Source organism: Callospermophilus lateralis, chromosome 18, assembly GCF_048772815.1.
Source record: "Callospermophilus lateralis isolate mCalLat2 chromosome 18, mCalLat2.hap1, whole genome shotgun sequence".
In the NCBI taxonomy this organism is placed as follows: domain Eukaryota; kingdom Metazoa; phylum Chordata; class Mammalia; order Rodentia; family Sciuridae; genus Callospermophilus; species Callospermophilus lateralis.
The window spans coordinates 51,003,987-51,018,392 of record NC_135322.1 but is presented as its reverse complement, the minus strand read 5'-3'; the positions used below and the strand labels follow the sequence as shown (position 1 = coordinate 51,018,392).

Sequence of the window (14,406 nt, the reverse complement as noted above, 5' to 3'; positions counted from 1 at the left end):
CCTTGAAGTTGCTATCCTCCTGCTTCAGCCTCCTGAGTAGCTGGGAATATAGGCATGTGCCACCATGCCTGGCTAGATCTGTTACTTGTTTTTATTTTTTACATTATTTTAGAATTAGTATTATTATTTAGTACTGAATACTGAACCCAGGGGTGCTTTATACAGATCTACATCCCCATCCCTTTTAATTTCTTATTTTGAAACAGGGTCTCAATAAGTTGCTTACTAAAGGGCCTCACTAAATTGCTGAGGCTGCCCTTGAACTTGTGATCCTCATGCTTCAGCCTCCAGAGTTGCTGGGATTGGAGGCATGTGCCACATTGCCTGGCCTGTTACTCCCCTTTTATTGAGTTTTTTCTTATTTTTTGAATTGCAAATTTTATTTATTTTAGATTCTATTCTAGCCCATTTATCTGATAAGTATTTTGCAAAGACTTTTTCCTAATCTGTGGCTCGCTTTTTCAATCTCTTACAATGTATTTTACAGAGAAGATGTCTTAAATTTTATTTAAGTTCAACTTGTCAATTTTTACTTTATGGATTGTTCTTTTTGTATTGAATGTAAGAAGTCTTCACCATACTTAAAGAGGATTTTTTCGTAATATTTATTTTTTAGTTATAGGTGGACACAGTATCTTTTTTTTTTTTTTTTTTTTTAATATTTATTTTTTTAGTTCTCGGCAGACATAACATCTTTGTTTATATGTGGTGCTGAGGATCGAACCCGGACCGCACGCATGCCAGGTGAGCGCGCTACCGCTTGAGCCACATCCCCAGCCCAAGGACACAGTATCTTTATCTTATTTTTATGTGGTGTTGAGGATCAAACCCAGTGCCTCACACTTGGTAGGTTAGCACCCTACCTCTGAGCCACAACCTCAGTCCCTTAAAGAGGATTTTAAAAAAGCAATATACTACAAGCTTAGGAAGAACAGGAAAGGAACAACTATAGCAAAATTTTAGAAATTGGCAAAAAGACAAGGGAGTTAAATGACTTTTCAGAAAAGTCTGACAAGTCCCAGCCAATTCATGCTACATAATCCCTAATAGGCTGGGAACTTAGTGGCACCAGTTACCTCCAAAAATGGGAATAAAGCATGCAGCTAATATAAAGTGGCTGGATGTGCCAGACACAGTGGCCCACAGCTGTAATTTCAGTGATTTGGGAAGCTAAGGCAGAAAGATTGAAAGTTCAGGGGTATCCTCAGCAACTCAATGAGACCCTATCTCAAAATAAAAAGAGTGCCAGGTGTGGTGGCACACAATGTAATCCCAGTGGCTTGGGAGGCTGAGGCAGGAGGATTGTGATTCAAGGCCAGTCTCAGTAACTTAGTGAGTCCCTAAGCAACTCAACGAGATCCTGTCTCAAAATAAAATATAAAAAAAGGGCTAGAGATATGGCTCAGTGGTTAAGTGCCCCTGGTTCAACCCCCAGTACCAAAATAAATAAATAAATGAAAAGGGCTGAGACAGCTCAGTAATAAAGTACCCCTGGGTTCAATTCCTAGTACCACAAAATAAATAAATAAAGTGGCTGGTGGAAAGTCTGTTTCAGGGCTGGGGGTTGTGGCTCAGTGGTAGAGCGCTTTCCTAGAATGTGAGAGGTACTGAGTTCAATTCTCAGCACCACATATAAATAAATGAGTAAAATAAAGGTCCATCAACATCTAAAAAAAAATATTAAAAAAAATAAAACAAAGTCTGTTTCAGCACTCCCCATACCCTATGGCCAGAGGCTACCCTACCCTCATCTTAGCAAAGGATTCAGTCTACCTTTATCCCACCAAACTGGATGGGAAAGACAGTAATGTCATTAGTTCAGACAGTAAATCATCAGGCTGAAAATTTTCTAAAAGGGCTATTTCCACCTGGTTGCTTTGATGCTGTAATCAGCATAATATCCTTTAAACACATGATAAAAGTTCAGTGGCAAAACCACTGACAAGAAATTTCCTATACTACTCCTACCAACCTACTTAGCACTAAAGAAAGAAATCAGTTCATCCTTCCCTATGCACAAAGTGTTTACCTTCTAAAAGTTTTTCTACCTCATACAGTTCCTGGGATAATTTCTCAAATGTGTCTCCTTTGAAATTCTAAATTCTGAAAACTCCTGGTATCAGGTCCTCATTATTAATAACTATAAGAATGAAAAATAAAGCTGTTCTAAAACTAAGCAAGCTTAGTTCTAAAACTAAGCAAGTTTAGTTCCATTTATACATGAAGGTGTGTTATCATCTTCAACTATAGTTGTTGATCTTGCCTTTTTAGTTCCATAGTTTTCAATCATATACGTTTAAGTTCTATTAGTAGGTGCATATTCATTTATAATTATTAAATTTTCGTGATGTGTGTCCCTTTTTTTTTTTTATTAGTTGCTGATGGACCTTTATTTATTTATATGTTGTGCTGAGAATCTAACCTAGTGCCTCACACATGCTAGGCAAGCACTCTACTACTGAACCACAACCCCAACTCTGTGTGGTCTCTTTTATTATTACCAAATGTCTCTTAATATTTGACTCATTCTTCTTTGTATTCCTTAAGACTTATATACTTTATTAATATGACAATAATAATCATTAATATCAATAAATATTTGTTATATATTAAAAAAAAGAAGTTTAAATAGGAGTAAATATTAGAACCAGGGTTCAAAGATGAAAATAGGCAGTAACTTATTTCCCAGGGTAGGAAAACTTTTGTAGTTTCTTGAAAAGTCATTATGAAATGGGAAATTATATCAGAACAAAGAAGAAAACTCCAAAATAGTATTGATGATGCTAGGATCCAGAAAAGTCTGCCTTTGAAGAAGCCCCTAAAACTAACAAGGGGGACAGAGTAATGCCTAAAGTCTCCTGCTGTTTTTAAAAGAAAAATTCAAATGTAAACTCTAATAAAAATATGGGGGCTGGGATTGTGGCTCAGTGGTAACGTGCTTGCCTAGCATGTGTGAGGCACTGGGTTCAATTCTCAGCACCACATACAAATAAAATAAAGGTCCATCAACAACTAAAAAATATTTAAAAAAAAATGTGGAGGCACTCTGTCGGTAATTGGGCCCAGAGAGGAGCAAACAGCCACACTGTGAAGTTTTGGCCTCTACTCAAAACACCAAGGATTTCCTGAGAAATGGAATTACATTTTGATCAGAAAAATCAAATCAATGTTTAGGTACACAGAAGGATAGGATTCTTTAAGTCCAGCATATTTTATTTCTTCTGTTCAATATAGTCTTTGAAATAATTTGTGTGTTCAATTTAGTTACATAACTTTACGTCATAAAACCAAATTTACCTTTTACATGGAAAATAGACAATGTGAAGATGACCAAGACATTGTGAACCATTTCTGAAAAGCAGCATTTAAGAACATCTTGGTTTTGCTAAATGTCACACTGTCTACAGTACTGTTTGCTAAGGAACCAGCTCATGTTCTCTCCCTGGACTTCATCATTACTTATTTAGCTTTCAGGTTCCAGAATGAAACACCTGTAAAGTATCAGAAGCATCTAGTGAGGTAATGAAAATTCAAAGTGGGAAAAGAGAATAAACTTCCTCTTCCCTTTCAGAACTTCTTCAGCTCTATATAGTAGAACCAAATCAAAATAGTAAAATAGTTAAAAAAAAAAAAGTTTCCCTCTAATCTAAAATAATTTTGTGATTAGAAGTGAAGCCTTTACATAACAATGAAGAATGAACCACAACAAATCATCAAATCCTGCTAAACACCCTCCAGAATAGTTGATATTAAAAAGACCAAGTTGGCAAGGAAGAAACCAATGGGAACTTTGATATGTTATTGGTGGGAACATAAAATGGCACAATCACTTGGAAGGGAACTTGAAGAGTTTTTTTTTTTTTTGTGCCAGGGATAGAACCCAGGGGGCACTTAACCACTGAGTCACATTCCTACCTTTTTATTATTAGTTTGTTGCTGCTGGCTTTGAACTTGGGTCCTTCTATCTCAGCCACCTGGCTGGCAGTTTCTTATAAAACCAAACATATGTTTACTCTTGGACTTCATGATTTCACTCATATGAATTTATTCAAATGAAATGAATATGAATGCCCACGAAAAGACTTGTAAAAATACATTCATGATAGCTGGGTGTAGTGGCTTATGTCTGTAATCCCAGTTACTCAGGAGGCTAAGGCAGGAGGATTATAAGTTTGAGGCTAGCCCCGGCAATTTAGCAACATCTTGTCTCAAAATTTTTTTAAAAAGGTGGGGGTTGGAGGCTGGGGATGAAACTCAGTGGTAGAGTGCTTGCCTAGCATGCATGAAGCCCTGGGTTCAATCACAATTACCACCATATACACACACACAAAAGTATGTGTTTATAATAGCTATCTTCAAACTGAAAACAGCTCAAGTGACCATCAATACAAAAGAAAGATAAATAAATTCACACTTCCTTTGACAGAGCTGGATAAAATTAAGGACAAAAAACCTACAAGTGATTTTATAGACATTATCTTATTTATACTTATTCATTTTTCCAGTTTCAAATAGGTAAATTATAATTACATATAATGGTGGGATTCTTTGTTATACAGTCACACATGAACACAATGTAACAATATAATTTGGCCAATATAATTCCCTTTTTCTGGTCCTTTTCCTCTACTCTTCTGATATCCTTCTGATTTTCATGAGATGCCCCAGCCATTCTTCCCCTTTTCCTCTTTAGCTTCCACATATGAGAGAAAACATGATCTTTGAATTTCTGAATTTGGCTATTTCACTTAACACTTTTTTTTTTTTTTTTGGTGGTGCTGGGGATTGAACCCAGGGCCTTGTGCATGTGAGGCAAGCACTCTACCAAATGAGCTATATTCCCAGCCCAGCTATTTCACTTAACATAATGTTCTCAAGTTCTATCCATTTTCCTACAAATTACACAATTTTGTACATCTTTATGACTGAATAAACTCCATTGTGTGTATATACCACATTTTCTTTATCCATTCATCCACTGATGGACACCTAGGCTGGTGTTTGGCTACTGTGAATTGTGCTGCTATAAACATGGGCATGCATCTATCACCATAATAGGCTAACTTTAATTCTTCAGAATGAATATCGAGGAGTGGTATAGCTAGGTCATATGGTGATTCCATTCCTAGTTTTTTGAGAAATTTCTATGCTGATTTCCATAGTAGTTATACTAATTTACAATTCCACTAACAAGTGTTTTTTTCTCCACATCATCTCCAGCTTTATTATTGTTTTCTTTCTTGATTATGCCATTCTAATTGGAATGAGATTAAAAAAAATCTCAGTGAAGTTTTTATTTCTGTTTTCCTGTTGCTGAAGATATTGAACATTTTTTCATATATTTGTTAGCCATTTGTATCTCTTCTTTTGAGAAGTGACCATTCATTAATTGAGTTATTGCCCATTCATTAATTGGGTTTTTTTCTTTACTGTTAAGTTTCTGAGTTCTTTATGTAATTTTGGATATTAATCTTCTGTCAGAAGAATAGCTAGCAAGTTTTCTCCCATCTGTAGGTTCTCACTTCATATTTTTAATTGTTTCCTTTGCATGCAGAAGCTTTTTAATTTGATACCATTCCATTTATTAATTCTTGATATTATTTCCTAAGCTTTTAGGTCCTATTGAGAAATCATTGCCTGTGCCTATATGTTAGAGTGTTGACCCTACATTTTCTTTTATGAGTTGCATATTTTCTGGTCTAATTCCTAGGTCTTTGGTCCATTTTTAGGTGACTTTTGTGCAGGGTGAGAAATAAGGATCTAGTCTCATTCTTTTACATATGGATAACCAGTTTTCCCAGATCCATTTGTTAAAAAGGGTCTTACTATGCCAACTTTTCAAACTTTTTTTCATTAAATCCTCCTATAATCTTGATTTTATACAGGAGGAAATCAAGGTATAGACAAAACAAATAGGTTGATCAAAATTACAAAGCCCACATTCCTCATTCCAATATTTTAACTTTTATAACTGAGGTGCCACTGTCAATAGTTCTACGTACTTTTTCTGCCAAGACATATAGCATAGATATTCACATTCTAGTAGTTATACATAATTCGTGCCAAACTATTACAATTCTACTGTTTTTCTTTTCTATAAAAAATAAAGTTAAAACATTGTCTTATGCTGGGCACAGTGGTGCACACTTGTAATCCAGGCAACTCAGGAGGCTGAGGCAGGAAGATTGCAAGTTTGAGGACAGTCTCAGCAACTTAGCAAGGCCCTATTTCAAAGTAAAAAGTAAAAAGGGCTTGAGATGTGCCTCAAGTGGTAAAGCATCACTGGTTTCATTTCCCAGTACCATTAGAAAAAAAAAAAAATTCAATCCAACTCTCTCATTTTGTAAAAGAGGAAACTGAGGTCAAGAGAAGTAACCTTGCCAGGGTAAGAGTGCTAGCTGAGACAGCCAGATATATAATGTAGATTTCTGACTCTTAACACCATCTACAATATAAGAATTTTTCTTATTTTATTTTTTAAACTGAATGGTGGCACACACACCTGTAGTACTAGCTATCTTGGGAAGCTAAGGCAAGAGGATCACTTGAATCCATAAATTTGAGGCCTGTCTAAGCAATATATCACTTGAATCCAAGAGTTTGAGGCCAGTCTAAACAATATAATGAGACTCCCATTTTTTTTTGACTAAACATTGAACCCAGCAACACTTTACCACTGAGCTAAGTCCCCAGCCCTTTTTATTTTTAGCACGGTTTCACTAATTGCTTAGAACCTCACTAAGTTGCTGATGCTGGCATTAAACATGTGATCCTCCTGCCTCAGCCTCCTCAGTTGCTGGAATTACAGGCATGTGCCATGTGCCTGGCTCAAAAAAAATCCGTTTTTTCAACTATAAAGTACTGTAGGTGTTTTTTTTTTTTTAAGTTCATATTTTTTTGTTTTTTTTTTAAACGCAATAAGCTTACAGAAAAGTATAAAATGAATAGAAGTCCCAACTTTCCTTCTACCCTTTATTCCCATTTCATTGCCTAGGGGTAAGCACCATTAACAGTTTCTTGTGTGTCTTTTCAAAAAATGAATCTCTCATATTGAAGCTTTCCTTTGTATAATATAGTTAATAGAGTCATGTATGTATTTTAGCAAGTCCTTAAGTTGGCAAAGCTGAAAGTACCATGTTGATGTTCTTGTTAGGTATAGCTCACCTGTTTTCCAGATCCGGCATGCTTAGGTTTCTAGCAGCAAAGCACATTTTGAGAGGGATGACCTTCCTGTCCTTGGTGCTGTTCTGGTGTTTCGGAGAACCAGAGTCCTCACTGCCACTAAAGCTTGGTGACTGGGGAGCTGCACCCTCCCATGGCAGATCTGATACTAAGGATGGCTTCTTGATATATGGTGTTACTTCTCGGATGAATTTTACTATAAACAAATATCAAAGAAGAATTTTAGTATTTTTATTTCCTATGAAAAATAAGAACCAAATTACACTTTTTTTTTTCTGCCAAGACATAGTATAGATGTTCACATGTTGATGAGTATAACCAAAGTTATGCATAATTCCTCCCTCACTACTATTCTCACACTGTTTTTCTCTTCTCTAAAAAGAATACTATATGGCAAGTTAGTAATATCATCATAGGAATAACCTTGATGATATATCACATGTAGGCAATATCTAGAACAAAGTATAAAACAAAGGTCAAGAGCCATGAATCTCCTTGAGATAGATTCAGTGCCTCCTATGACAGTAACGTGTAGCTTTAGACTTAACATTTATAGACTTCTCAATGCTTTCACCCATTGGTTCACTATCTACTGAAGCCCAAATGAGACAAATTTAATCTCTCTCCCACATGAGAATCTTTCAAATATCTGAAAGACAGATTATATCTCTCCCTTCTCTGTACTAATCTAAGTATATCAAGTTCAATTCAATTCAGTCAACATCATCTACTAAGAGCCAGGAATTAGGTAGTCATCAAGTATCTAAGAAGAAAGGAAGCATGGATTCTGCTTAGAAGGAATGCCCAGTCTACTGGGGAACAACTATGTAAAACAAACAAATCATTGCAGTTTTGAAAAAAATAGACACAAAAATTAAATATAGAAGCTGGGGTTATGGCTTAGCAGTAGAGCACTCGCCTCGCATGTGCAATGCAAGGCCCTGGGTTCGATCCTCAGCACCACATATAAATAAATAAATAAAATAAAGATATTGTGTACAATTACAAAAAAATAAGTATAAATAAAATATATTCAAGATAAACACAAAGCAGACACAACTGATCACCTTGCTTATTCAAAATACCCTATTTCCATGAAAGTAGCCCCAGATTAAAATATGGCTTTTATTAGATAGGAAACTTTTTTCTTTTTTTGGTACCAGAAACTGAACCCAGAGGGACTTAACCACTGAGCAACATTCTCGGTCCTTTTATTTTTTGAGACAGGGTCTCACTTAAATTACTTAGGGCCTTGCTAAATTGCTGAGGATGGTCTTGAACTTGCAAACTTCCAGAGTCACTGGGATTAATGGTGTGCCCCACCGTGCCCCAATAGGAAACTTTTTTCTTTTTAAGTTCAGTTTTAGGACTCATAAAATACTTCTTTTATTTCAGTCATGACTGTCAATTTTTTTAAACATTTTTTTATTTTTTGGAAGTAGTTAGAAACAATACCTTTATTTTATTTATTTATTTTTATGTGGTGCTGAGGATTGAACCCAGGGCCTCGCATGTGCTAGATGAGCACTCTACCGCTGAGCCACAACTCCAGCCCTGACATGTCATTTTTGAGGCACAGTATTCCTGTTTTTAAAAAGTAGATAAACTGAAGATCACTAAAACCTTAAAAATAGCTTAACAGTTGAGGCTGTGCATGGTGGTGCACGCCTGTAATCCCAGCAGTTCAGGAGGCTGAGGCAGGAGGATCGCAAGTTCAAAGCCAGCCTCAGTAACAGCGACATGCTATGCAACTCAGTGAGACCCTGTCTCTAAATAAAATTCACAATAGGACTGTGTATGTGGCTCAGTGGTTGGTTGAGTACCAGAGTTCAAACCCTGGTAGTGCCCCCACCTTCAAAAAATAAAATAGTTGAAATTCCAGCTATGTTGTCATGAACTGAAATTGAATTCCATGCTTGTATAAGTTTATAGGATTGAACCCAACTACTGTGTGTAATTATAAAACTCTAATAAAAAAAATTCCAACTACTTGGAAGGCTGATAGAGTAAGATAACAAAGTTTGAGGCCAGATTTAGCAATATCCATTAGACTCAGCAACTTAGTGAGACCCTGCCTCAAAATCAAAATAAAAAGGACTGAGGATATAGCTCAGTGGTAAAGTACCCCTAGGTTCCACCTCCAGTACCAAAGAAATGAAATAATTAATTAAAAAATTTTTTAGTTGTCTACGGACCTTCATTTTATTTATTTATTTATATGCAGTGCTGAGAATAGAATCCAGGGCCTCACTCATGCTAGGCAAGTGCTCTACCACTCAGCTATAACCACTGCCCTAGTTAATTAAAAAACAAAACAACAAACAGAAAAAAAAAAAAAAAAAAAGGCTGGAGGTTTTATGGTAGAATATTCCTGGGTTTAATCCCTAGTACCATAAGAAAAAAAAATTAAATGTGAATAAATCTATCATCATTACCTCTGTTGATATAATACATGTTAAATCATTATTCTACTATCTTCCAGTGTGATAGATCATTAGAGTAGCATCATAGTTACTGAAAACCTAAAAAGATCATTGTCAATGCTTATCAATATCAAAATACCTAATATTAATTATTTTGTAGCATTAAAAGTTATAAACCTGTGAAACTTTACTATTAAATAGATTAGTATATATGAAAAATAACTAGATGTTTCTAAAAACCTACCTAACAACTATCCTTAAAAACTGTTTCTCTTTTGAATAGGTAATATAGGTTAAATATCCCTTATCAGAAATGTTTGGGAACAGAAGTGTTTCTGATTTTGGAATATTTCCATATACATAATAAAATATCTTGGGGATGAGACTCAAATCTAAACACAAAATTAATTTAGGTTTCATATACATTACATACATAGCTTAAAGGTAATTTTATTTACAACAGTTTAAATACACCTGCATTTTGATTGTCACATGAAAAGGTGGAATTTTCTACTGTGGTATCATGTCTGAGCTCAAAAAGCTTCAGATTTTGGAATGTTTCGGATTTTGGATCTTTGGATGAAGGAAGATCAAGCTATACATGCTCACAAAACAAAACTCAAAACTTCAGCCCACCTCTGAAGGCAACCACTGCGTGGTCTTCCAGAGAGATGCTAGATATGCTAAGCATATGTAAAAATAAGACATACATTTGTGCATCTCTATAAGATGTACACATATTTCACACAGTGGCAATATATATGCTCATTGTTTTCCATCTTGCTTTTTATATTTTATGATATTGACAATACTGTTCCCTATTTTTCTTTGTCTTTTATGAGCAGTCAACAGCTCTACCACACTGTGTGGTAATGGAGACATCTTTGGGATTAGAAATGGTTCAAATTCTCACTACACTTGTCTACTTTAACTTTTGTTTATCATGAAAGATTTTTATTTCGTTGTCGTACCTGAAGCTTAATTTTGCTGGATACAAAATTCTTGGTTGGCATCCATTGTCTTTCAGTGCACTTGTCTACTTTAAACCTATGTGACCTCACTTGACTGTTCTGAGGTCCCTTAATAAGCAAAAGTTCTAGGCACACATTAAATATTCAATAATTAGTAGGTGGCTTTCTTTTTCCTTCCCTGACTTGAGCAGGGGTGCAGCCAGTATATCCCTTGAGCAGCTGACTTGGGCTTTTCAATACATAATTTAATCCTGTGCTTTCAATAGATTATTTTGTTTATTTTGTTTATTTACTTATTTTTTTTATGTGGTGCTGAGGATCAAACCCCAGGGCCTCCCACATGCTAGGCAAGCGCTCTGCTGAGTCACACAATGGATTATTAGATCACAAGAACTTGGCAGAAATTCCTAAGGTTCCTAATGCTTTTTGAACATTTAAGGCACTATATCAACTATTGGGCTATCAACTGGGAAAAATAAATACATTCTAAATGTCTATTCTGGAGTATTACAGTGATTAGAAAAGAACCTTTAGGGGTTGGAGATGTAGCTCAATGTGTGAAGTCCTGGGTTTAATCCCCAGAACATGGGGGCGGGGTGGGGGGGGGGAGAAGGAAGAAGGAAGAGCTGGGTGCAGTGGTGCATGCTTGTAATCCCAGCAGCTCAGGAGGCTGAGACAGGAGAATCTCAGGTTCAAAACCAGCCTCAGCAACTTAGTGGAGTGTTAAGAAACTCGGTGAGATTCAGTCTCTAAATAAAATACAGAAAAGGGTTGGGAATGTGGCTAAGTGGTTAAGTGGCCCTGAGTTCAATCCCCAGTACCAGAAAAAATAAAATTTAAAAAAAGGAGAGGGAAGGAGGATGAGAAGGAGTAGAGAGAGGAGAGGAAAGAAGAAAAGGGAAAGAAGAAGTAGGGGAAGAAGCAGCAGGGGAAGAGGAAAAAGAACAAGAGGAAGGCTTCCTCTCATCCTGAAAGTGTCACCTCTCCTAGTTAGAATGACAAAAATATACATGTACTGTACACATACTTGAAAAGATGCTAAGAAGCACTTTTATCAAAATAGTGAAGTGTTTAAAGATAAATATAGGATTACATTTAAAAGTATAGTCCTATATATTTGAAATTTTGTGTTTATATTATTTATTTATACCAGTGATTGAACCCAGGAGCACTTAACCACTGAGCCACATTACCAGCCTGTTTTATATTTTGAGACAGGGCCTCGCTAAGTTATTGTGGCTGCTTTTAACTTGTGAGGTTCCTGCCTCAGTCTCCTAAGTGGCTGGGATTACAGGAATGTGCCACTGTACCCAGCTGGGTATATCATTTATTAAAAAAAAATTTAAGAGGGCTGGCGATGTGGCTCACACGGTAGCGCGCTCGCCTGTCATGCGTGCAGCCCGGGTTCGATCCTCAGCACCACATACAAGCAAAGATGTTGTGTCCGCCGAAAAACTAAAAAAAAAATAACAAAATTCTCTCTCTCTTTAAAAAAAAAAAAATTTAAGAAATGAAGAAAACTTATTCAGAAATCTTTCAAACTTTAAGTGTGGAGGCTGCCATAAACTGAAATCTTCTTTGGCCTTCAAAAATTTTAATGTACTGGATGAGCTCCCTGATCCAACTGATTCAAGTTCTAATGAATAAGGTTACAAAGAGTTCCATGTCTGAGACATTAGACAGCATCTGATTTTAAAATGCATGCTGTTTATGTGGCTTTTTAAAGTTTATCCTGAAAATCCTTCATAGTGTAGATCCAGGCTATGGTTGTTAAGTATACACATTTAGGTATACATTACCTACCCTCATAAAAACCAGCCTCATATAATCATTATTTTCTTCTTTTAATATTTTTAGCAGAATACCTTTATTTTATTTATGTTTATATGATGCTGAGGATTGAACGAAGTGCCTCATATGTGTGAGGAAAGTGCTCTACCACTAAGCTACAACCCCAGCCCAGCCCCATTTTCATCTTTATCTCTTATTGTTTTCTTTTCTTTCTTTCTTTCCTTTTTCTTTTTTCTTTTTTTTCGGGGGGGGGGGGGTACCAGAGACCAGAGATTGAACCCAGAGGCACTTAGTCACTGAACCACATCCCAGCCCTTTTTTCAGTTTTTATAATTTTATTTTATTTTTTTGGTACTGGCAATTGAACTCAGGGGCACTCACCACTGAGCCACAACCCCAGCCCATTTTTTTTTTTTTTTTTTTATTTAGAGACAGGGTCTCACTGAGTTGCTTAGCACCTCACCATTGCTGAGGCTGGCTTTGAACTCGCAATCCTCCTGTCTCAGCCTTCTGCAGGCATGCATCACCACACCCAGATCTTATTATTTTCTTAACCCAGTTGGGATCTTTACTTTAAGTTTAAGTGAAACTAGACAGGTCAAACAATGTGGGGTGCCATTACTTCTTTTGCTTTTGCAAGCAAGCTTGTTTCTGGGTTACCCCAAGGCAGAAGATGTGGCTTTGTATTCTACACAGGAATGAATTATGCTGACATCACTGTTAAAAGTATTCTCCCAAGAAGTTTTCTCCTCACCCTCATCCCAAGCTCCCCACACCTCTGATAGATAGCCCCCAAAAACATTAGGGAGGAATTACTTTACTTTCAGTAAAAAGCCTTTTATATTCTCAATTTGCAGGTTGTTTTCAGTTCAAGTCTCTTAGCCAATTGGGTTTTGAGCAGACTGCATTCTAGGACTTGGTGATATGAAGCTTGAAAGGATTCCGAGTGCCTCTAATTTTACTATGCTTCAATTTAAAGTTATACAACATGGGCTGGGGTTGTGGCTCAGCAGGAGATCACTTGCCTTGCACGTGTGAGGCCCTGTGTTTGATCCTCAGCACCATATTAAATAAATAAATAAATAAAGATATTGTGTCCCTCTACAACTAAAAAAATGTTAAAAAATAAATAAAATTATATAACACATTCACCAATTTATTGAACTCCCACTGTGTACCATGAGCTCTTCAGGCACTCAGTACACACCAGTGGAAAAAACCTGCAAAGCCCAAACAAATATAAAGTCCAATCAATAATGAAATTAATAAGTTAATGATATTCTAGAGAAATGAAAACATGTTCAAACAAAAGCCTGTACAGAAATGTTTTTAGCAGCTCTATTCTATTCATCAAAACTGGAAACAACCTATATTTCTTCCAATGTATAAGTGAATAAACTTAGAGCTCTAAAATAGAATACTATCAGCAATGAAAAGTAATGAACTATTGATGATACATCAGCAACTTTGATGAATCTTAAAGGTATTATGCTGAATGAAAGAAGCCAGTGTCAAAAGGTTATATAATTCATGATTCCATTACTGAAAAGATATAACTATGTGAGGAAGAACAGATCAGTGGTTTCCAGGACTGGTGGACAGATATAATTATAAAGGTATAACATCACAGTTTTTTCCAAGTGATGAAAATGACCTGTGTCATGATTGTGATGAGGGATATAAGAATTTATACATGTGTCAGAATGCACAGAACTGAAGCCAGCACAGTGTGCATACCTATAGTCCCAGCAATGTGGAAGCAGGAGGATCACAAGTTCAAGCGAGCCTGGACAACTTTGTAAGACTCTATATCAAAATAAAAATGAAGAGAGATAGGGGTGTTGCTCAATGGTAAAGTGTCTCTGGGTTTAATCCTTAGTATCCCCCAAAATAAAATTCACAGAACTATATACCTTAAGGGGAAAATGTTAATTTTACTGTTTAATCATGTTATGGTTTGGATATGAAGTATTCCCAAAAAGCTCCTGTGTTGATGTAGGAATGTTTGGTGGTCAAATTAGATTGTAAGAACTGTAACC

At 36.1% G+C, this 14,406-nt stretch overlaps 1 protein-coding gene across 1 annotated transcript in view; it reads right to left on the bottom strand.

Moving 5' to 3' along the window:
- The window catches only part of Sntb2 (syntrophin beta 2), an 84,594-nt gene that overhangs the window by 26,795 nt on the left and 43,393 nt on the right, over window positions 1–14,406 (bottom strand). Inside the window, exon 2 of the mRNA XM_076838244.1 lies at window positions 7,165–7,378. Coding sequence (XP_076694359.1) covers window positions 7,165–7,378 — 214 coding nt within the window. The remainder of the gene's footprint in view (window positions 1–7,164; window positions 7,379–14,406) is intronic.